General features: G+C 41.6%; 1 protein-coding gene across 2 annotated transcripts in view; it reads left to right on the top strand.

The window, feature by feature from the left end:
• Positions 1-1,536: 1,536 nt before the first annotated feature.
• Positions 1,537-21,729, top strand: part of EXPH5 (exophilin 5) — a 92,833-nt gene continuing 72,640 nt past the window's right edge. For both annotated transcript variants that reach the window (XM_043898565.1, XM_043898555.1), the window contains exon 1: positions 1,537-1,847. In XM_043898565.1, coding sequence (XP_043754500.1) covers positions 1,729-1,847 — 119 coding nt within the window. In that variant the 5' untranslated portion in view covers positions 1,537-1,728. The remainder of the gene's footprint in view (positions 1,848-21,729) is intronic.

Here is a 21,729-nt window from a genome sequence, read left to right as displayed (position 1 = left end):
ATGGTTTTGATCACAGCCTCTGTTCATAGTTCTTCAGGCACTCTATCAGATCTAATCCCTTGAATCTATTTGTCACTTCCACTGTATAATCATACGGGATTTAAGTCATATGTGAATGATAGTTTTCCCCACTTTCAATTTAAGCCACATTGAAATTCAAATTGACTGCAAATTCAAAATAAGGATCTCATTGCAAAATTCACAGTGTATGGCGCTTTCTTATAGTAGGTGGAAATCAATTAATTGCTACACCAGGAACAAAGAGCCTGTGTCTACATTTTAAAAGTTCCATAAGTATGCTGAATAAATGAACACACTAAAGAGGAGAAAATATGGACATCATGAAGAAGACACATTCCTAAACCATCATTATTGCAGAGATTATTTATAAAGGAGTTCTGTGTGTTCTACAACATTGGGGAACTGAATTAGTTCCTGCTTCATAGAAGTAACACATAGACACCCACGGAAATTTATTTAAATGGCTACTTGCTTAGACATATCTTAAATAACAATGATCAAGGTAAGTAGAGGATCTTGAGGCCAAAACATAAATAACCATTTTTGACACGTTTTTGTTACAGATACAAAATCTTTATTATGGTTTTTGCCTTGAAAAGGGATGATGCACATGGAAGCAAATTTTAAATGTTAGTAACCATCACCACTACATAAGAAGTGACCAAATTAAGGCTTTAGGGCAATAAAGTTGATCTGATGAGGTTATTGTGTGCAAAGTGAAGCCAAAAGAAACAAAATGCTTTCTGAAAAACACTTGACAATTTAAAAAATGTATATTTTTGAATATATTTAGAAATTTCCATGGTATCTTGGAATAATGCTTTCTAGGGAAACTATTTCTGTGGTTTCATAGGATTACATTTTACTTTAGTCAGAGGATTAGATGTTTTAAAGTGGCACTTCTATTACTTCCCTGAAACTGTTTAGTAAGAAGATTATCAAATCTTATAGAAAACTACAAACAGGTGCTTTTTAACCATGCTTTGGGTATGTCCTCTCCTGAAATAACCATAAATGGTTTTGATTTTTCTAAAGTCTGAGAATGACTTTGTGAGATAATGAGTTGCAGGTATCCGAGAGGTGGGGACTCGGCAAAGAATTAATTTCCAAGGATAAACTAAATTCAGCCTTGTGGCTGTACAAGTTCAACCCTTCTGGGTCTTTCTAAAAGGAATAACCCTTTGGCCAGTTCTAAAGCTCCTAAGCGCAATTCTATTTCCTATGGGCTCTTTATTAGAAACGAGAATTAGTCGTGAAACTCTCTTTTTCACGCCTACTAGTCAAGTTCAAGTTTTGTGGGCAAACAACAACAGCTAAAATAAAGACGCTGGAGCCAACACTCAAGCCTCCGCCCCACTTCGGGGCTAAATTATGTGCAGGCTTGTTAGTTAAACAAGTCTGATAGGGGGTGGAGGAGGGAAAGGGAGGAGCGCGGAACGGCCCGCCCCTTCGGGATGGATGAGATTGGCTCCCTCTCCCCCTCAGCGGTTCATTTTGCATCTCGGTTGGATACGCTGAGAGCAATGTGTCATTAAGGTGTCATCAAAATTAGTCCTGTAGGTGTGGGCTGCTCCCTAGGTTTGTGATTTTAGATTTTCAAAGGGACGGGCTTCATTGGCTCTGGAATCAAGTACCTGAAACTTGAGAAATGCCATTGTAACAGGAGGCGCCCAGGAACTTAAGGGTAATGCACACACAGTCTAGAAAATGACGAAAGTTCCTCAGGGGTTTGATTGCAGTTTCCTAAACGATGAAGAAGCCAGGAAGATCCTTCAGGTGCTGGAAAGAAATGAGGCGCTTCAGAGAGCAGAGAAGGAGAGGATCAGGTACCGAGCTAACTCTTTTGTTCCCCCGAGTCTGGTGCACGTTGAGGGGGCGGGCGCGGAGCTTTCGCGGGGCACCTGTCTGAGGCTCGGGGACGCGCAGCCTTCGCCCGGGACGCGCGACGCGGCAGGGGGGAAATCTGAAGAACCCGGGAGGCCTGGCGGGTGCTCTTTCCAGACGCCGCCTCCCGGGCAGGCTGGTCCGCGAGCTCCGCTCCCGCCGCGCGGGGCGCGCCCCTGCCCTTCGGCGAGCAGGCGGGCGCCTCGGCGCGTTTCTCTCCGCGTGGGTCCCGCGCGGCTGCCCCGCCCCTCGACCGCGACACGTGGGCGGCAGTCGCTGCCTGGGGGTCCGTCCGAGCCGGGTGGCGGGTCGCTCAGGTGTCCCCCAAGCCGCCGCGTGGCGTGGGCCGGGCGGGCAGGCGAGACCCGGCGGGGAGCGCGGTCTCGGCCGGCGCGGACGCACGTGCTTGCAGAGCCCTCCGGGTCATCCACTGTCGCCGCACACACTCTTGGAGAAACCTCCCCTCTCCACCCACGGGGGCCGTCAGCGAGGCCCAGTGGGGGCTGGCACCTCACTGAAGGCCAAGTGTTTCCCGCCTCAAGGGTTGGACTTCGAGGAACTAGCCAAATGGTGTGGAGTGAACCTAGCTGGGACTGGGGACGCTTGGGCTGGCTAGAATGGTTTGATCCCCTCGTCTGTGGTGCTTGGGGAAAATGAGTTGCTGCAGACGTTCACCCTTGACCTTACTGTGCGGTGTTATAGGTGAGGGATAAGTTACCAGGGAACGAAATCCGGAGATAATTGCCGGAGATGTAAAGTCACCAATTTTTTCTTCTGGGGAAGTATGGGATACATCCTGGAATGAATTAAAGACTGTCTCCTCTGTCCTGGATTAAAGCCACCCAAGGCCTTCTCCAGTGGACTGTGGAAGAAAATTCAAAGTATCACTCTCGGACCAGTAGTGTGGCATTGATTGGAATTTAGAAAGCCGTTTTGTTTGTGAACAACTTGCTGGTGATCTAAGTTCTGTGTTGCCACTTTCTTCCAGGCATCACACTTACCCACCCACCAGTACTCCAACAGAAAAAGCTCCGAAGGTACTCCTCACATAGGGAAACCCTTGCTGGTTTTGTAGAAGGAATTAGAATACACTGGGCCCAAAGCCCTGTCTTCACCAGATATGGCAAAACCCATCCCCAGCCCCCAGAAATGACTCCTGTGGAGAGAAATGAATATTTGAAGTTTGAGTATGTGTATTTCATACTATCATAATCTGCCATTAGAAAAACAGGCTCTATCATTTCCTCAGACTGCAGAAGTGTGCTCTCCTGAGCCCAGTACACACACACACACACACACACACACACACACACGTGCTTGTACCCACATATGGGCACATGCAATATACACAGGCACACCCATCCTTGGAAAGGAGAGCTTTAGAACTGCATGCAGTTTGCTTTCAACACATACTCTCAAGAGGACTCAGTGTGTGTTCTTGGAAATGTTTCTTGTTTCTGGAGAGAATTGGACTTCTTAAGTGGACCCAGTATATTTGGGGGGGAAGTGAGGGGAGAATTAGGAAATAATGTGGAGGGTAGCTTCCATTTAAGATGTTATCAACATCTTGCTAACTGTTCATGAAGTATAGATTTTAGAAATAGTAATGTCATTTATTTTAAAATTCAAGGAAATTTTGACTTTTTGTATTTGACCTGATGCTTGCCTTGTTGTATTTTCTCTATAGCAGCCCATGGTGCCCACGGCAGCTGACCTTTGGGGGAAGTGGAATTACACTTGGGTGGCAAAGGCCCTTAGGCTAGGCCTTAGAAGGAAGCCTAAAACACATTTCATGGCACTCATATCCTAACTGGAAAATCAGCAGAAAAAGCCACAATTCAAAAACAAAATCAGTACTGTTAACTACTAAACAAGCTTTGAAAAATAATAAATAATTAAATGACACCATTAAAATAGAAAAATAACTTAAGGAAAGCAGACACTTGAGCCCACTGCTCGAGGCAATTATTGCTAGTATTTTATTTTCCCCTGGTTGATTCCTGAGTCCCATTGTTAAATATTTGTCACTGGATAGCGTCTCCATCGGATTGCTCTGCTAATGATCTTGCATGCCTCAGTTTTAGTAGCAGATACTGGCATGCAGAAAAGGCCTGCAATGACATGTCAACTTGGCTCTTCTGCTCAATTTTTTATCATCATATTTTCCTAATCAAAAGTCAAGACACGTGACATATCAATCAAGGGTATTATTTGGGAGAAAGTACAACAATCCCAAGAGATGCTCAGAGGCCTTTTTAACTATACTGAGAAACAGTCTCCAGATCTCTTGACCAGGACAAAAAGAGAAGGGGTTAAATGTGGAAGCTTGGAATGTTTGCTGATTGAGGCCTATCTATGATAGCATTGAGCCGTCTACAAGACAACTAAGAAGTATCCTACAGTTAGAAATATAGAACTACAGTATCATGCAAGGCCAGAGGTATCCAGAGGTGGACGTTAATGGCATAGAACTATCTGAGTTCACTGTGCAGGAGATTGTAGCCCCATCTGTAGAACTGAGCTTCCCCTGATCTTCCTTCATTGGTACCAGAACTCTCTGACTCCACCTTACTGGGGAAGTATTTGCATTACATATTATAATGATTCAAATATATGAAGAGTTTATTCAAATTTTTAAGAAAACACCAAGATTCAAATTGTTAAATAGACAAAACATAGAAATAAGTCATTTATACTACTATTTGGAATATATCCAAACAGTATATAAAATACATGGGAAAATGTTCACCCTAACAGTAATTTAAAAAAAGAAAATTGAAGTAAACTCATAATACCGTGTTGCACCTTTAAAAATAACAGAAAAGACTTGGTGAAGTGAAATGGATACATTCTGCATGTTTTTAGTGGCATTCTAAGTTGAGTACTATCTTTTTGGTGAACAATATGGCAATACCTATGAAGACATGACTTGCTGTTGACCTAGTCATCCAATTCTTGGATGTTTCTCATTAGTAGGAGATTGAGGTAAAGAAGATGACCACACCAACATTTATTAAGTGCTGCCTTTTTAGGTAATAATAGTTATTATTGTGATAATAATAATAATAATAACTAACATTTACTGGTCTCTTACTATATACTAGGCACTGTATTAAACATGTTATATATGTTTAATTAATCCTCTCAATAACCTTAGGTACACACTTTAATTCCATTTCACAAAGCTGGAAACAACTTAAAAACAAAACATAGCGTATGTTATGTTATGTTAGAGGAAAAACAACACATATACTCTCAGATATTGCAGTTTTACCTGTAAGCAAAAGAGTGGGAATTCTCAAATCTAAGTAAGAATGTAGTCATTACAAAGGACAGTTATGAAAACATCATTATGTCCCATCCAGTGTGATATTTTAGTTCCATATTTCTAACTACCTTGGTTGTTTTGTATGCACCTCAAGCTTTTCATGGATGCAGTGGTAGAAAAATATGTATGAGGCATTATTCTGTGAAAAAGTAGAACACAAAATACTGCTTATGTTATTATTTCAGTTTCTTCTGGGCATCTGGGCACGTGCATAGCAACTAGAAGAAAATAAGTAAAAATCTGTTCATCTCCTTTCTGTGACTCTCTAGGGCCTGCTGTAGCTCCTGGACTATGTGGAACATTCAGTAAATGTTTGCTGAAAGGTGTAGACTTGCCCTGACAGCTGGGGGCTGGGCTCTGCTGCCCTCAAGCCCAACACTGCCAAGATGGGAAGGCAGACTTGGGGGTAAGGACGCAGGAATCCTGGGCACATGCCACCTGGCTCTGGGAAGGCAGATGAGGGGAAGGGTGTAGGATTTATGGCTTAAAGGAGACGGAGGCCCTAGTCACAAGGTTCCTGTCTGTATAGCCCCTTGTAAATGCTTGATGAAGGAATTAATGGTCTGCACTGGCTGGAGCCAGAGGTTTCTGCAGTCCCTTGCTTTTCTTCCCATTTCTCAGTCTCTGTTTCACCTTCTTTTCATTGCCCAGTACCCTCTGCAGGATGGGATTTCTCCCTCCTGAACCCTGTCGTGGACTATAATCACTCCGTTACATGTGTCCTCTTCAATCCTGTGAGTTTGGGATCTGAGCTACAGGAATTCTCTGAGATCCAGGAATAGAAGTGAAAATTACCACTTAAATTCCAGTCTGTTAATTATACTTCGTTTTGGATTGTGGAAAGGTTTTTTTCCTGGAAGTATTCACTTGGGTATGACTTTTTAGGCCTGGTACAGTCTGTGGTTCTAGCTGCAGTGAAGAAAAATGGCTGAGAGTTTAAATCACGATTGGCAAGTGAAAAATTTCCCCTTACTGCTCTCACATCTTGGAGGAAATATATATTTGTGTATATACATACATGTGTGTGTGTGTATATATATATATGATAAATAGAATAAAATGTGAAAAGCATCTTAAATTTTACAAATCTTTGGAAAACAACTACCTATCACCCTCACCACGCCCATCTCATAAGTGTGACTGAAAGTACTAAGAGATTATATCAAGTAGTCAGCTCACTGAAGAGACAACAATACATCAAAATGTGTGTTTATTTCTATTTAGAAAACTTATAAAGTATAAGATGTTATAGTACCTGATGTAATTAAGTTAAAAAATGGCATGTCTAGATTTACACTATCTTTGCTCGGTGGCAAGACTGCAGCCCAGGAGGGTTTTCCCACGCTTAGCTGTTTCAGTTGATTCACACTAGTGTCCCTGAGCTGTGGCTCAGTCTTGAGGAGGTCTGTATATATCAAAGTGGTGAAGTAATTGGTAGCTGGTGGTAACTTCAGCAGCCTGCAGAGATTAAAAGCCAGATACACAAGTCTCCTGTCTCTCTTAGCCTTTCTGCCTGCTTTCTCCTCTCCCAGCAAGTGAAATCTGCCTCTGGCAAGAATAGACTCAAGAAACATTGGATACCTATTTATGGGGCATCTGTTATGTGCCAGACACTGTGCTGACCTTGAGGATACAGTAAAGAAATTCTGCTGCAAATGGCTTCAATCTAGGAAGGTTTTTGATTGGTGGTAAATCCTATAAGATGAAGAGTGCATGTACATGTAGCTTGCTCTCATGGAGCCCTGCATGGCTGAGGAAGGGACCATGAGAACTGCCTGGAGGTCATAGGGATGCGCTATAGGCCAGAGTGTTCTGATAATGTAACAAAGAATGAGGTCAACATCATGGATCTCTGAGGTGTCTGCACATTTCAATAACATGCAGTTTAGTTAATTCCTTTAAACCGAGGGGAAAGCTTTCTCTCAGACCAATTCTCCTGTCTAATTGTTCCTTAGATTGGTCTCTGAACAATACATGTGGAACCACTATAATATTATAGTTCCACACCTAATCTGTAAAAATAATTAAGAGTTAATGCTCAGAGTAACTAAATAAGGTGAGTTTGCAGCTTATTGTACAAGTGAGTTTGTTTTAGTGAACTTAGGAATTATTGACCCTTCATAATTTTTACTTTTTGAGTTTTTTTTTTTAAATATAGCCCTGAAAATATATTGAGTAGATCAAAAGTTAGATGTGGGTCTTTTCAACTGAGAGTGGAAAAAAAGTTGAGACACTTAAAAGAGAGAAAAAAAAAATGCTTGGCTGCATTTCATTCTTACAATGCAGAGGGATGAAATGCAGCCATGTGGGAAGTCTGCTTGAGAGAGTGGTGTTGGCAGATAATGACAGGACCCTGTAAATAAGGGCTTTCCTAGTGGCTCAGCAGTAAAGAATCTGCCTGCCGATGCAGGAGACATGGTTTCAATCCCTGGATCAGGAAGATCCCCTGGAGAAGGAAATGGTAACCCACTCCAGTATTCTTGCCTGGAAAATCCCATGGGCAGAGGAGCCTGGTGGGCTATAGTCCATGGAGTGGCAAAAGAGTCAGACATGACTTGGCAACTAAACAACGACAACAAATCCCAAGGTTGACGATTAGTGCCCTGGTTAGGTTTTGTGACACTATAACTCATAAAGTGAGTTTTTATCCTCATCCTAATCTAATAAAGCAGGTATTTTTTTCAAAAGCTAACAACAACGGCAACAGTAAAAATAGCTCTTATTTTGACTACTTGCTCTGTGCTAAACTCTTCATGTGCATTATCTCCTTTAATTATTTTTACAACAATCTAATGAATTAAGGGATATTTTTAGTCTCCATTCAGAAATTTTAGGAGGATAAGTAACTTGATTGAGATAGTATTGCTAAGAAGCATTGGATTTGTGGACTGCGTCAGCACTTAAATCACTGTGCAGTACTGCTTTCTACATGAAGTTGAAGTGATTATCCTTACATTGTTATGTAGCTGGTAACAGAACCAGCACTGAGATCTTTGCACTTACAGATCTTGCTATTCACTGACCATGAAAATACAGAACATACAATTCTAGGTAATCATGTGTCCTTACTAAAAGTTGGGAATATTATTACTAAGGAAAAGAACATAACGGATATTGGAGGACCACTAATGGTATTTGCCATATATATAGGAAAATTGCCAGTAACTGTTGTCAAGGAAAATAATCAATAAACAATATAATAGAAATAGAAAGTACTTTTATTTGAGCCAAACTAAGGACTTATAGCCCCCCAAAGAGCCTCTCAGATAACTCTGAAGAACTTCTCTGGAGAAGCATGGTTTTCAACACAGTTTTGTATATTTTCAGAGCAAAAAACATCAAACAAGTCAAGAATACATTCCTTCAAGTTAAAAAAAAAAACAGATCAGCATGTACATAGCGAGTCAGTACAGCCTTAGCACCTGGAAAAGGAGTCTTATCATTTAAATGGTACTAGTATTTGGTGTCCCAGGAAGGGAAGCATTTAATCTTTATTTTTAACATGCATATTCTTTACTTTTGCACATTCTGCCCTTTTCTTTAATAGTTAAAGCAGATATACAATGTCTGTACACACAGACTGTTTTAGTTAGTACAAAGTTCAAGTTTACTCGTATATAAGCCAGAATGACTTCCCCGTACTGTAATATGTGAAATTTTCTCTTATCACTGTTTGTTTTTTTAAAAGGTATATATGCATTTTACAAGGATATACTGTAAACTACTAAGATGGTTATCTCTTGGGTGTGATATTTATAGGAACTCTAATCATTTTATTATTATTTTATTCCTTAAAATTATTATAGATTTTTTATGATTTCTTTTGATAATAAAGAAATGCAGGAGATACAAAATATTTTCCTTCATAAATATGACTTTAAATATCTGAATATTTTTCTTCCCTTTTCTTGATAATGTTTTATACATTTTATAATGTTAATGTATTCATGGGTAAGTTCATTTCTGTACATCAGTCTCGGGGTCCTGTGGTCAAGGATTGTCTCAGGGATGAAGCGCCTCATACACCTAGTAGGTACTTAATTCCTATTTAAGTCAACCTTAACTTCTGTGGGGGACCACAAAGTGAGGGAAGGGTGGATCTGGGGATACGACATGAAGGACAAAGAAGTTCAAGTTAAGGTTAGTCAGAAAATATTTTTCTTCCTATTAACACGTTTGAGTTTTAAAACGGAGAACCAGTTGGCTAAGAGCCTTGCTGAAGCAACTCGGGTCTGTTTTTCCGCAGTTAGATACTGCACAGGCCATAACACTGAGAGCCTTAGGCTCACTTCAGTCTCCTCAGGAATGTTTCCTTATTGGCGTTGCCGATGGCCCTATCCAAAGGCTGCACTCGAAACACCAACTTGGCATACCACAGGAGCCAGCTTCCTCATTCCTCTGTGTGTTAGACTTTCTAATGATGAAAGAGGAAATTAGGGACTACAGCGAGACAGAACTCACCACTTTCCCAAGAAAGGTTGTGGTGTTTTATATTTATATCAAGTTTGCCTTGGTTTCGACTTTAAAACAACACTTGTCATGGCAGTTAGGGAGGGAGTGCTCTGATCTGAGCTGGGGAGAGGGTAACCTGGCAACCACTGCTCTGCTCTCCAGATCTGTGGTAAAGAGCTGTCCTCCGGGTGTCAGGAAGGGCGCGCCCTCTGAAGGCGCTTCATTAGAGTCTGTTCCAGGTCTCTCCTAACTTCTGCTAGTTCCCAGGCTGGTGGCAGTGTAACCCCAGTCTTCACATGGCATTCTCCCTGTGTGTGTCTGCCTCTGCTGTCTAAACTTTACCCTCTTCCTAAGGACACCAGTCATACTGAATTAGAGCCCACACTAAAGACCTCATTTTAACTTGATTACCTTTGTAAAGACCCTGTCTCCAAATATGATACTAAGGCTTAGGACTCCAACATATCTTTTTTGGAGGACACAATTTAATACATAACAGTAAGGCTCATTCTCTATTTTAAAATAACTTACTGTAAACCACTATATCAACAATCTAAAGAAGAAACACATGTGATCATATCTATTGATGCAGAAAAGGCCTTGATAAAAACTCTTGGCAAGGAAGAAATAGACCCTGATAAAAGGCATCTACAAAAAATCTTTTAGTTAACATAATACCTAATGGTGTAAGACTGCTTTCCCCCTTAAGATTGAAAACAAGACAAGATGTACAGCAAGACTACCATTCCTATTTAACATCATATTGAGGTCCTAGCCAGGCAAGGAAGTAAAAGATACACATATCAGAAAGGAAGAAGTAAAACTATCCATATTTGCTAATGACATGATTGTTTACAAAGAAAAAAATCTAGCAAAAGAAAAAAATCCTAGAACTAATAAGTGACTTTAACAAGGTGGTAGGATACAAGATTAATATATAAAAACCTATTGTATTACCATATACTAATAATGAACAATTAGAAATCTAATTTTTATGGAAGAACAAAGGAACTGGATAGACAAAGCAATTTTTTTTAAAAATTGAAAGAATCACACTAATTGATTTTAAGACTTACTATAAAGTCATAGTAATCAAGATATCATAGTATTTGTGAAGGGGAAAATATACGATTTAGTGGAACAGAATATAGTCCAGAAATAGAGCCCCAAAATATAGCCAATTGATTTTTTCACAAAGGTACGAAAGCAGTTCAGTGAAGGATAGTCTTTTTCAACAAATGGTGTTGGAATACTTGGACACAAGGCCAAAAAAAATTTCATCACCTCAAAATTAAGCTCATTAAATAGTTACTCTTTGAAAGATAAATACTACATGCTATCACTTATATGTAGAATCTAAAATATGACACAAGTGAACTTATCTATGAAACAGACTCACAGACATAAAGAACAGACTTGTGATTGTGTTGCCATGGGAGAGAAGGGTGGGGGAGGGATGGACTGGGAGTTTCAGATTAGCATATGCAAATTTATATATATGGAATGAATAAACAGCAAGGTCCTATTGTATAGCACAGGCAACTATATTCAATAAGCTGTGATAAACCATAATGGAAGAGAATATGAAAAATAATGAATCACTTTGATATATTAACAGCAGAGTTAACATAGCATTGTCAATCAACTATACTTCAATGAAATTAATTTTTTAAAAAATTATTCTTTATTCCTGCTCCCTCCAATTGCTGGCAGCCACCAATCAGCTTTCTGTCTATATGTATCTACCTCTACTGGACATTTCTGTAATAGAACCTTCCATGTGATGTGTAACCTTTTGTGCCCACTTTACTCAGCATGTTTTGACATCTGTCTACCTTGTAGCATCTATCTGTACTTCATTCTTTTTTTAAATTGTTCTGAATGATATTGCATTATATGCATATACCACAATTTGTTTATTCATTCTTCATAAACATTTGGGTTGTTTCCACCTTTTGCTATTGTGAATAGTGCTGCTATGAACATTTATCTATAAGGATTTTGAGTACCTGTTCTCCTTTCTTTTAGGCATGTACCCAGGAGTGGAATTACTGTGACATTTGGTAATTCTGGGTTTAACTTTTTAGGAACCATCAAAACTGTTTTCATCCATACTCACTTTCATATAATTGTAATAGTATTATGTATATTTTTTCTGTGTAATATCTGACATAAAAATAACCCCTTCAAATTAAAGACTCTTAGTCAACATTATTTTTTGTGGCTGTATGCTATTCTACTATGTGTATTTTATAATTTAATTAATCATTCTAATACTTTAGGTACTTCAATTTTCTCTGTTTTTTTTTGTTTGTTTGTTTCTAATTGCTACTGTTAGCAAGTCCAAGCTCATACTGCTTACTATACTACAGGCCTATAAATTGAGAGACAAGTTGTTGGGGCTACTTTACTTAGAAAGCCAGCAGACCAAGAAGATGATGGACTAGTATCCAAAAGAATCATCTTACCTGAGTTAGAATTCAGGCTTCTTTTATACTAGGAGGGGAGGGGATGTGGCTGGTTGTTGCAAATTTCTTGATGCCAGGATTCTTTGTTTTTGCACATGTACATTTAGGTGTGGTCACAATGTTCTTACAAACCTCCAACAAGACAAATATTATTCTCTGTTCTTCAGCTTTTTATCTCTATATGAGTGGGGAAAGTGTTATGCCTTTAAAGATAAGAGCCTTGAGAATGGGCTATCCTGATATTTCAAGTTACAGGCAACATTATTTTATAAACGGTTCAGAACCAGCATGACTAAACACAAGCAACAGAGCACAAAGTTTAGAGATAAAGGAACAGATTCAATATGGCGTCAGGTTTGTTATGCTGTTACACTATGTTAAATAATGCCATTAAAAACATTTGTGCTTATATCCTTAATTCAATTAAAAGTGTGTCGCTCAGATAAATTCTGGGCTTCCCTGGTAGCTCAGCTGGTAAAATCCGCCCGCAATACAGGAGACCATGGTTCGATTCCTGGGTTGGGAAGTTCCCCTGGAGAAGGGATAGGCTACTCACTTCAGTATTCTTGAGCTTCCCTGGTAGCTCAAATGCCTGCAGTGCAGGATACCTGGGTCTTGGATTCTTGCCTGAGAATCCCCATGGACAGAGGAGACTGGCGGGCAACTGTCTGTAGGGTCACAAAGAGTTGGATCCAACTGAGCGACTAAGCGGAGCAAGGTAAATTCCACAGTGTAAATCATTATTCGATAATATAAATATTTTCTAAATTCTTGTTATATGTTGGGAAATGATTTCCAAAATGTTCTACCAAATTGTACTTTGAGTTGCAGCAGAAACTATCCTTCCCAGGACTGAATTGTATTATTATTTTTAATCTTTGCTAATTTTGTAGGCTAAAAATTCTTATACTAGATTTAATTTCTGAAACTGTGGTTATAATGAATTTGAACTTTTTTCATATGTTTACTATTAATTTACATTTCATAATTTATGAATTATCTATTTATACTTTTGCCTATTTGTATTTCAGAATTTATATTCAGAATGCTTCTTGTCACAAATAACAAATCTAATCATGGCTTTAATCCATTGAGAATAAATTTTTTGGAAATAACAAGGTATCTGGAAATAGGTCTGCTAGCTGGTTTAGTGGTTTAGGATGTCAGGTTGGTCCCTTTGCAATGAAAGATGGCTACAACTGCTCCAAACATCACATCCATGTTCAAGGCAGGGAGAGAGGGGATAAGGGTGCAGCCAACTACATCTGTCCATTTGATTATGAAAGTGAAAGCTTTGCTGAATGCTATCCCAGCACACCTCCCCTTAACCCTCATTGACAAAATCCAGGTCATAAAGCCACCTATTGCTGCAAGGGAATTGAAAATCAAGGAGTCGGATTTAAATGTTAGACTTACGTCATTGTGATCCATCCTCTGGGACTGCACATTTTGATGCCCACAACAAAATCTAAAAGGGGGGAAACTAGGGGAATGGATTCTAGAAAGCAAACTCCACTATATGACACAGAGTCTTAATGGGGTTTTTTCTTATTGCTTTATATGTTTCTCTATACATGAAGGAAATTGACTTGTCCTATTTATGACAAATATGAAGAAGGAAATGGCAACCCACTCCAGTATTCTTGCCTGGAGAACCCCAGGGACAAAGGAGCCTGGTGGGCTGCCGTCTATGGGATTGCACAGAGTTGAACACAACTGAAGTGACGCAGCAGCAGCATGACAAATGTATTTCACAGATTTCATTGCACTTAACTTCTACTTATCTAAGAAAAGGATTTTTTTTAAGTTTTTATATAATAAAATGTAACCAGTCAGTCCTAAAGGAAATCAACCCTGAATATTCATTTGAAGGACTGGTGCTGAAACTGAAGCTCCAATACTTTGGCCACCTGATGCGAAGAGCCAACTCATTGGAAAAGAACCTGATGCTGGGAAAGATTGAAGGCAGGAGAAGTAGGCAACAGAGGATGCGATGGTTGGATGGCGTCATCGACTCAATGGACATGAGTTTGAGCAAACTTTGGCAGATAGTGAAAGACAGGGAAGCCTGGCATGCTGAAGTTCATGCGGTTGGACAGGACTGAGTGACTGAAGAACAATTAAGTTAAAATTTTTTTCTTTTTGTTTTTTTTAGAAGCAGGCGGTGTTAGCCAAACCCTACAGATTAGGATCCTCCAAGAGAAACTGGGACCTTGGCAGACCTGTCTGGGGATTTGGAAACCTGGGAGAGACAGTCCCTACCGGAAGTTCCTCATAAGGCAGAGGGAGGAGGAGAAATACCCTGACTTTTCCCTTCTATACCTCCAGTTCCTGCCAGTGCCTGGCTGAAGCCAGCTGGAAGCCTCTAACTTCTGGTTGAGCCTGAGAAGTGTACTCAGGGGTCATCTCCCAGCAGCATAGAGAAGGGAAAGAAGTTTCTCGTCCTCTTCTTTTTTCTTCCATCCCTGTTGTCTTCTATCATCCTGTAAATTCTGCTTTTTCCTCACTTCCCAGTCTTATATTGCTAAGGCTCTGTTTCCTTGCCAGAAAATTCTCTTGAGTCTTCTTTCTGATTATCCTGCACTCACTGTTCATGCCCCGTTTGCCCTTTCACAGTTTCTGTCTCTTGCTTCAGCATCTTTGGGGAGTGGCCCTGTTCTTCTCTTGCTTCTCTGTGCTGCTGCCTCTCCACATCCTTCTGGGTGCCGTGGTCCGTCTGCAACACGCTCAGGTTAGTCAGGGTCTTTGGATGGAAAGGAGTCGTCACTCAGGGCCCCTTAGATAGAGAGGGCTTTGCCCAAAAGTTACATGTGGGCTGAATCCAGAATTTGAAGGATTTGGGAAACCAAGGCAACCCTAGGGACCAGCTGTTCTGCTTGTCTGTCACAGCCTTGCCTGTCCTTCTCCTAGGATGTCTTTGATTCCCTCACTTCATGCTGCTGCAGTTTTCAACTGGCTGACTCTACATGTTCTCCAGTCTGGGTTCTGATGTTCATGGCCATTGTGCCAGGTCCCCTGATGCACCTCTAGCCTGCCTGTGAATGGACTGCCCTTAGGATTGGGAATCCAACCTGTGGTGCCTCCTTGGGAAAACTTATTGCTGGATTTCCTAAATGGAAGCTGTATAGACCATTCCAGTTCAGCTCAAGGTGATAAAATGTTGACTTGGTAGGTACTAAGATTCACCCGTCTGGAGGGGGTTGCCCCTGGGTTCTCTGTACTCACTCTGCGTCTCCTCCCTGTATGCCTACCTGGGCACTAAGATCCTTTTGATGTATCTGCTTGGCTTCCTTGATAACAAGTCTTGAACTGTAGGCTCTGCCAAGACAGAGATTCTCAACCCTGTCTGAAATGACAACCACCTGGGGAACTCTCCAAACGCCTGATGCCATGACCCACCCTGACATTCCAGCCAAATTGGTCTGTGATCAGGGAGGCATAGATGTTTTTCAGAGCTCCCAAATAACTCTAATATGCATAAGAGATCCCATCTTGGTTGCCTGGACATTAGGTTGTGACTTCATCTGTCACCTCTTCCCTACAGGCCACTCCTTTACATAAGTTGAGGAACTGTTGATTTCACAGGAAACCCTGCAGTTTAGGAAGGGAAAGCCTGGAGTCTTGGAGGGCTATGCCTGACACAAATGTAAAAAGCCTCATTTCTAGTACTTTCCTACTTAACAATTACTTGGCAGGATCAAAAGGACCTTCTGCCCCTGGAGTTGTTTAGTCTGACAATTGGAAGAATTTCTTTTTCACTTTCTGCTGTTTTTGTTTTCTTTTACTGCCTACTGTGTGGTTACACAAACACAAACGCTATAATAGTCAGGAGCTGATTAGCTCCTGGCTGTGAACTCCCTTCCTTGAAGCGAACCCTGGTCGTACTTCATATTGGCTGTTGAGTGGTTATGTTCAATATGAGAAAATAGGACATAGTTAAAGAAGGACAATACGGAAGTCCAAAGAGTTTCTGAAAAGGTAAAGCATCCTGGTTCTGTTGCAGGAAGGGGGACCCCTTCCAGGTCCCGAAACTGGGCTCTTGTCTAATACTCGGAAATGAATTGTCCAAGAAGACACATGTGCTGACAAAGCGAGAGATTTTATTGGGAAAGGGCACCCAGGTGGAGAGCAGTAGGGAACATGGCTTGCAGTCTCGGGTTTTATGGTGATGGGTTAGTTTCCGGGTTGTCTTGAGCCAATCATTCTGACTCAGAGTCCTTCCTGGTGGTGCACGCCTTGTTCAGCCAAGATGGATGCCAGAGAGGATTCTGGGAAGTGGTCGGACATGTAGTGTCTCCTTTTGACCTTTCCCGAACTCTTCTGGTTTCTGGAGGCTTATTAGTTCCCTGTTCCTTACCAGGACCTCCTGTCATAAAACAACTCATGCAAATGGTTACTATGGTGCCTGGCCAGGGTGGATGGCTTCAAAGGAAGGAATTAGATCTCTTTGCTGATTCTGTGATTATTCAGGAATATGTGATCGGTAACATTTTAAATGTATGCAGTACTTTAAAGCTTCCCATACTCACTGGGTCCTCTCAAACATCCTTTAAAGTAGAAAGATGGAGAAGGAAATGGCAGCCCACTCCAGTATTCTTGTCTGGAAAATCCCATGGACAGAGGAGCCTGGTGGGCTACAGTTCATGGGGTTGCAAAGAATTGGATACGACTGAGCACAAAGTAGAAAGAGCAGATATTATTTCCTTATTTTCCCAGGTGAGATATTATCATCCTTATTTTTCTCTTTTCTCAAAATATCTCAAGACCGTGTAACCCCCAGGGATGGATGTGAGACTGGAGCCCAAGGCTCTGTGCCCTGCGGCAGCTGTGGCAACATATCTGGTGGCTTCACAGGTGGACTGACCCAGACCCTGAACAGTGGAGACGTGTGGGTTCAAAGGGAAGTTAATGCCTTAGCTTTGAGGCAGTTAAATAGCCATCGAGAGAATGTGTGGGTTGTGCTCCTAGATTGCGATGATGTGTGGGGTCAGTGTGGGACCCCTGTGAGCTCCATCACCCCCACCTCTACAGCTGCACCAAATGAACCCACAGTCTAGGTGAGACCCACGTGCAGTCCACGTGAAACAGCTTCTTGACGAGGCCCCCCCCACCCCCTTTTCTGCTGCCGATGGCTTGCTGCTCTTCAGCCCCTCAGTCAGCCTCCCAGAGGTGGGGCTCTGAGACAGGCAGGAGTGACTGTGGGGTCAAGGAGTACAGCAGACAGAGCCCCCACAGGCTCTGGAGTGGCCTGAGGAACATCCTAGGGGTCCCCACTAAGTCCTTTAAACAGCCAGCATTTTGATTTAAACCGTGTCAGAGCCCAGAGAGCAGCAAAGGTTTTTCTTTTCATTTGTCAGTTTTTAAACTGCAGAACTTTTTGCAGTCTGTTTTAAAATTTCTGTCGTGTATTTTATATGTGGTCCTCTTCCTTTCTTCCAGATGCTATAAAGTAGATGCTCATGACCTTTGCATCATCCACACTTGAGTTGCTAAATCACTGCATTTGCACTTGAGCCTACACTTTGCAGCCCCCTTCAGGATCACTGAAGGCCAAGTGAGAACTCTGTCTGCTGAAAGTTGTCACCTCAGTAGTTGCTGTTGGGTCCTTCACTCCTCAGAGCAGAAGAATTGCTGGGGCTTGGCAAGGGGACTGTTGACGATGGCCTTCTCAGTGAGGGAGTAGGTCAGGAGGGTCCGGCCATCCCTGCGCTGGGCCTGCTTGCTTGTGCTGTTAATGCTTATGTGTTCCCAGTGCACAGTGAGGCCAAGCAGACTTTGGACTTTGGAGCAGAGAAAGGTTTATTGCAAGACCAGGCAAGGAGATGGGGTGGCTCATGCCCTAAAACCCTGAACTCCCCAAAGGGCTTAGGCAAAGCACTTTTAAAAGCCAGGTGAGGGAGCAGGGTCTCAGGGGTCTGTGATCAGCTTGTGCACACTGCACAGTTCTCTGGCTGATGGAGAGGTAGCAGGGTGGGGTCACAGGGGTTAACATTGTCAGTCCTTGGGCTCCAGGAGACCTGGGGCTATGTGTTGATGGTGGTCAAGTAGTTAACATCTTCTGTTTGTTGGAGAGGGGGAAGTTTTTTTTTAATATCTGCAAAATAACTTAGGAAATGTGTGTCAAATACTATCTAGGTACTTGAGAGCGGAGCTAAAGAAGGCCCCATGTCCTGGGAAGCCCCCGTGGGGTCCTGCTTGGGTACAGTGCCTCTTCTTCCTCAAGGACATCAGTTCCTCCCCTATTCTCAGCAAACCCCAACCTTGCACCCCACCAAACACTCTTAGTTGCAGGTTAGGCTATAGCACCGGCTGCACCAAAGACAACAGGAAAGGCCAATAAATTAGGTCATGTCTGTCTGTCCACAGCTGTTTAATTGCTTTGCCGCTGCCATCCAGGCAAAACTCTTTAAAAGGTTTATGAGTAACACATTCCCTCCAGGGTAGCTGTCTCCACCTTCAAAGCCACACAGTCCCCACCCTTCCCTAACTCTACCTTGCACTTTGTACAGCCAGTTCCCCTGAGCTCCAGCTCCAGCTGCTATCCCAGCTTTTTTCACTTTTTCTATCAACTTGTAACATCTTGTTCTGGGCCTCCCAGATCCTTAAGGAGAGTCAGGGGGAACAAAATGATACACTAATGTACATTTTTTAAAAATTATAAGCAATTTTAATGTGTCTAAAAGCCAATGAAGTATTGTGTCACAGTTTACAAACAGTGCTGCAAAACAATTACAGTTTTATCATCAAAGTGATTAAAGTGCTTTTCTCTCCTTACGTCATCTGAGCTTATCTCAGCTATGCTATAGGCGCTTACAGGTAGCAGTCTGTAAAGATGGAAGATGATACGCCTCCAGGAGCCTAGGTCTCTTGGGGAGGTAAGCCAGATCCTCGCTATTCATGTGGATCTGCCATCCTTCTTAGGAGATAGGTTGCCGTCTGGGTTTTCTTTTTATTATTGTAGAGCAGTCAACTGTCAAAGTTAAGTGTTGAGGGTAGCATTGCAACTTCACCTCTTTCTCTTGGACCTGCCAGATATGACAAGCTTCTCCGTTTGCAACATTACGTCAATAGTCTTGGGAATATGTTGCTGCCTCAGGATTCTTCTCACAGCACCTCACAGCATCGGAATTGAGTCAGGTCCTCTGTGTTCCTCTCAAGAGTGAAAGCAAAAAAAAAAAGAAAAGAAAAAGAGTGAAAGCCCCATAGAATAGAATTTTTTTCCCAGTGTGTTGACTCAGCAACACATCTGTTAGGTAGCAACACTCATTTATAGATTCAAGGGATTAGATCTGGTAGAAAGAGTGCCTGAAGAACTATGGATGGAGGTTTGTAACATTATACAGGAGGCAGTGACCAAAACCATGCCCCAGAAAAAGAAATGCAAGAAGGTAAAGTGGTTGTCTGAGGAGGCCTTACAAATAGCTGAGAAAAGAAGAGAATCAGAAGGCAAAGGAGAAAGGGAAAGATGTACTACCTAACTGAATGCAGAGCTCCAAAGAATAGCAAGGAGAAATAAGAAAACCTTCTTAAGTGAACAATGCAGAGAAATAAAGGAAAGCAATAGAATGGGAAAGACTAGAGATCTCTGCAAGAAAATTAGAGATACCAAGGGAACATTTCATGCAAAAATGGGCACAATAAAGGACAGAACAGCAAGGACTTAACAGAAGGAGAAAAGAATAAAAAGAGGTGGCAAGAATACACAAAATGACTATACAAAAAAAGGCCTTAATGACCTGGATAACCACAAGGTCACTAACATAGGCTAGACATCCTGGAGTGTGAAGTCAAATGGGCCTTTAGGAAGCATTCATATGAACAAAGTCAATGGAGGTGATGGACTTCGAGCTGAGCTATTTCAAATCCTAAAGAGGACGCAGCTTAAGTTCTGCACTCAATATACCAGTAGATCTGGGAAACTCATCAGTGGCCACCAGACTGGAAAAGGCATTTTCGTTCCAATCCCAAGGAAAGGCAATGCCAAAGAATGTTCAAAGTACCACACAAATATGCTCATCTCACATGCTAGCAAGGTCATGCTCAAAATCCTTCAAGCTAGGCTTCAACAGTATGTGAACCAAGAACTTCTAGATGTACAAGCTAGGTTTAGAAAAGGTAGAGGAACCAGAGATCAAATTGTCAACATCCACTGGATCGTAGAAAAAGCAAGGGAATTCCAGAAAAACATCTACTTCTGCTTCATTGACTACCCTAAAGCCTTTGACTGTGTGGATCACAACAAACTGTGGAAAATTCTTAAAGAGGTGGGAATACCAAACCACCTTACCTTCCTCCTGAGAAACCTGTATGCAGGTCAAGAAGCAACAGTTAGAACCAGACGTGGAACAACAGACTCGTTCAAAATTGGAAAAGGAGTATGTCAAGGCTGTATATTATTACCCTGCTTATTTAAATCATATGCAGAGTACCTCATGTGAAATGCCAGGTTGGATGAATCACAAGCTGGAATCAAGATAGCTGGGGAAAATATCAACAACCTCAGATATGCAGATGACACCACTGTAATGGCAGAAAGTGAAGAGGAACTAAAGCTCTTCTTGATGAGGGTGTATGAGGTGAGTGAAAAAGCTGGCTTAAAACTCAACATTCAAAAAACTCAGATCATATCATCAGGTCCCATCATTTCATGGCAAATAGATGGGGAAACAGTGGAAATAGTAACAGACTTTATTTTCTTGGGCTCCAAAAGTCACTGCAGACAGTGACCTCAGTCATGAAATTAAAAGACACTCCTTGGAAGTAAAGCTGTGACAAACCACTGCATATTAAAAAGCGGAGACATCACTTTGCCAACAAAGATCCATGTAGTCAAAGCTATGATTTTTCCAATAGTCCTATATGGATGTGAGAGTTGGACCGTAAAGAAGGCTGAGCACCAAAGAATTGATGCTTTTGAGCTATGGTGCTGGAGAAGACTCTTGAGAATCCCTTGGACTGCAAGGAGATCAAACCAATCAATCCTAAAGGAAATCAACCCTGAATATTCACTGGAAGGACTTCTGCTGACACTGAAGCTCTAATACTTTGGCCACCTGATGTGAACAGCTGACTCCTTGGAAAAGATCCTGATGCTGGGAAAGATTGAGAGCAGGAGGAGAAGGGGGCAACAGAGGATGAGATGATTAGATGGCATCTCCGACATAATGGACATGAGTTTGAGCAAGATTCAGGAGATAGTGAAGGACAGGGAAGCCTGGTGTGCTGCAGTCCATTGGGTTGCAAAGAGTCAGACGTGACTTAGTGATTGAATAACAATACTTAAGATCCTACTATGGGCTTAGTACCAAACGTACTAAAGTTCTCTCTACAATCTCTTAATGTAATGAAGGAGATGGATTTGAAAACAGTATATTCACTATAATGTGGTGGATAATAAGACACTTTCACACAGGGACAAAGAGGTCATTAACCCTATGTGTGGTCTCAGGGAAGACTTACTTTTAAACAGTTGGACATGGGTACCAAATCACTATGCTATTTAGAGTCTTGTGGATTTTTAAAATTAATTTGTCTTAATTGGAGGACAATTATTTTACAATATTGTGGTAGTTTATG

The sequence above is a fragment of the Cervus elaphus genome, chromosome 1 (genome assembly GCF_910594005.1).
Source record: "Cervus elaphus chromosome 1, mCerEla1.1, whole genome shotgun sequence".
Lineage (NCBI taxonomy): Eukaryota > Metazoa > Chordata > Mammalia > Artiodactyla > Cervidae > Cervus > Cervus elaphus.
This window is presented reverse-complemented; position numbering and strand designations above follow the sequence as displayed.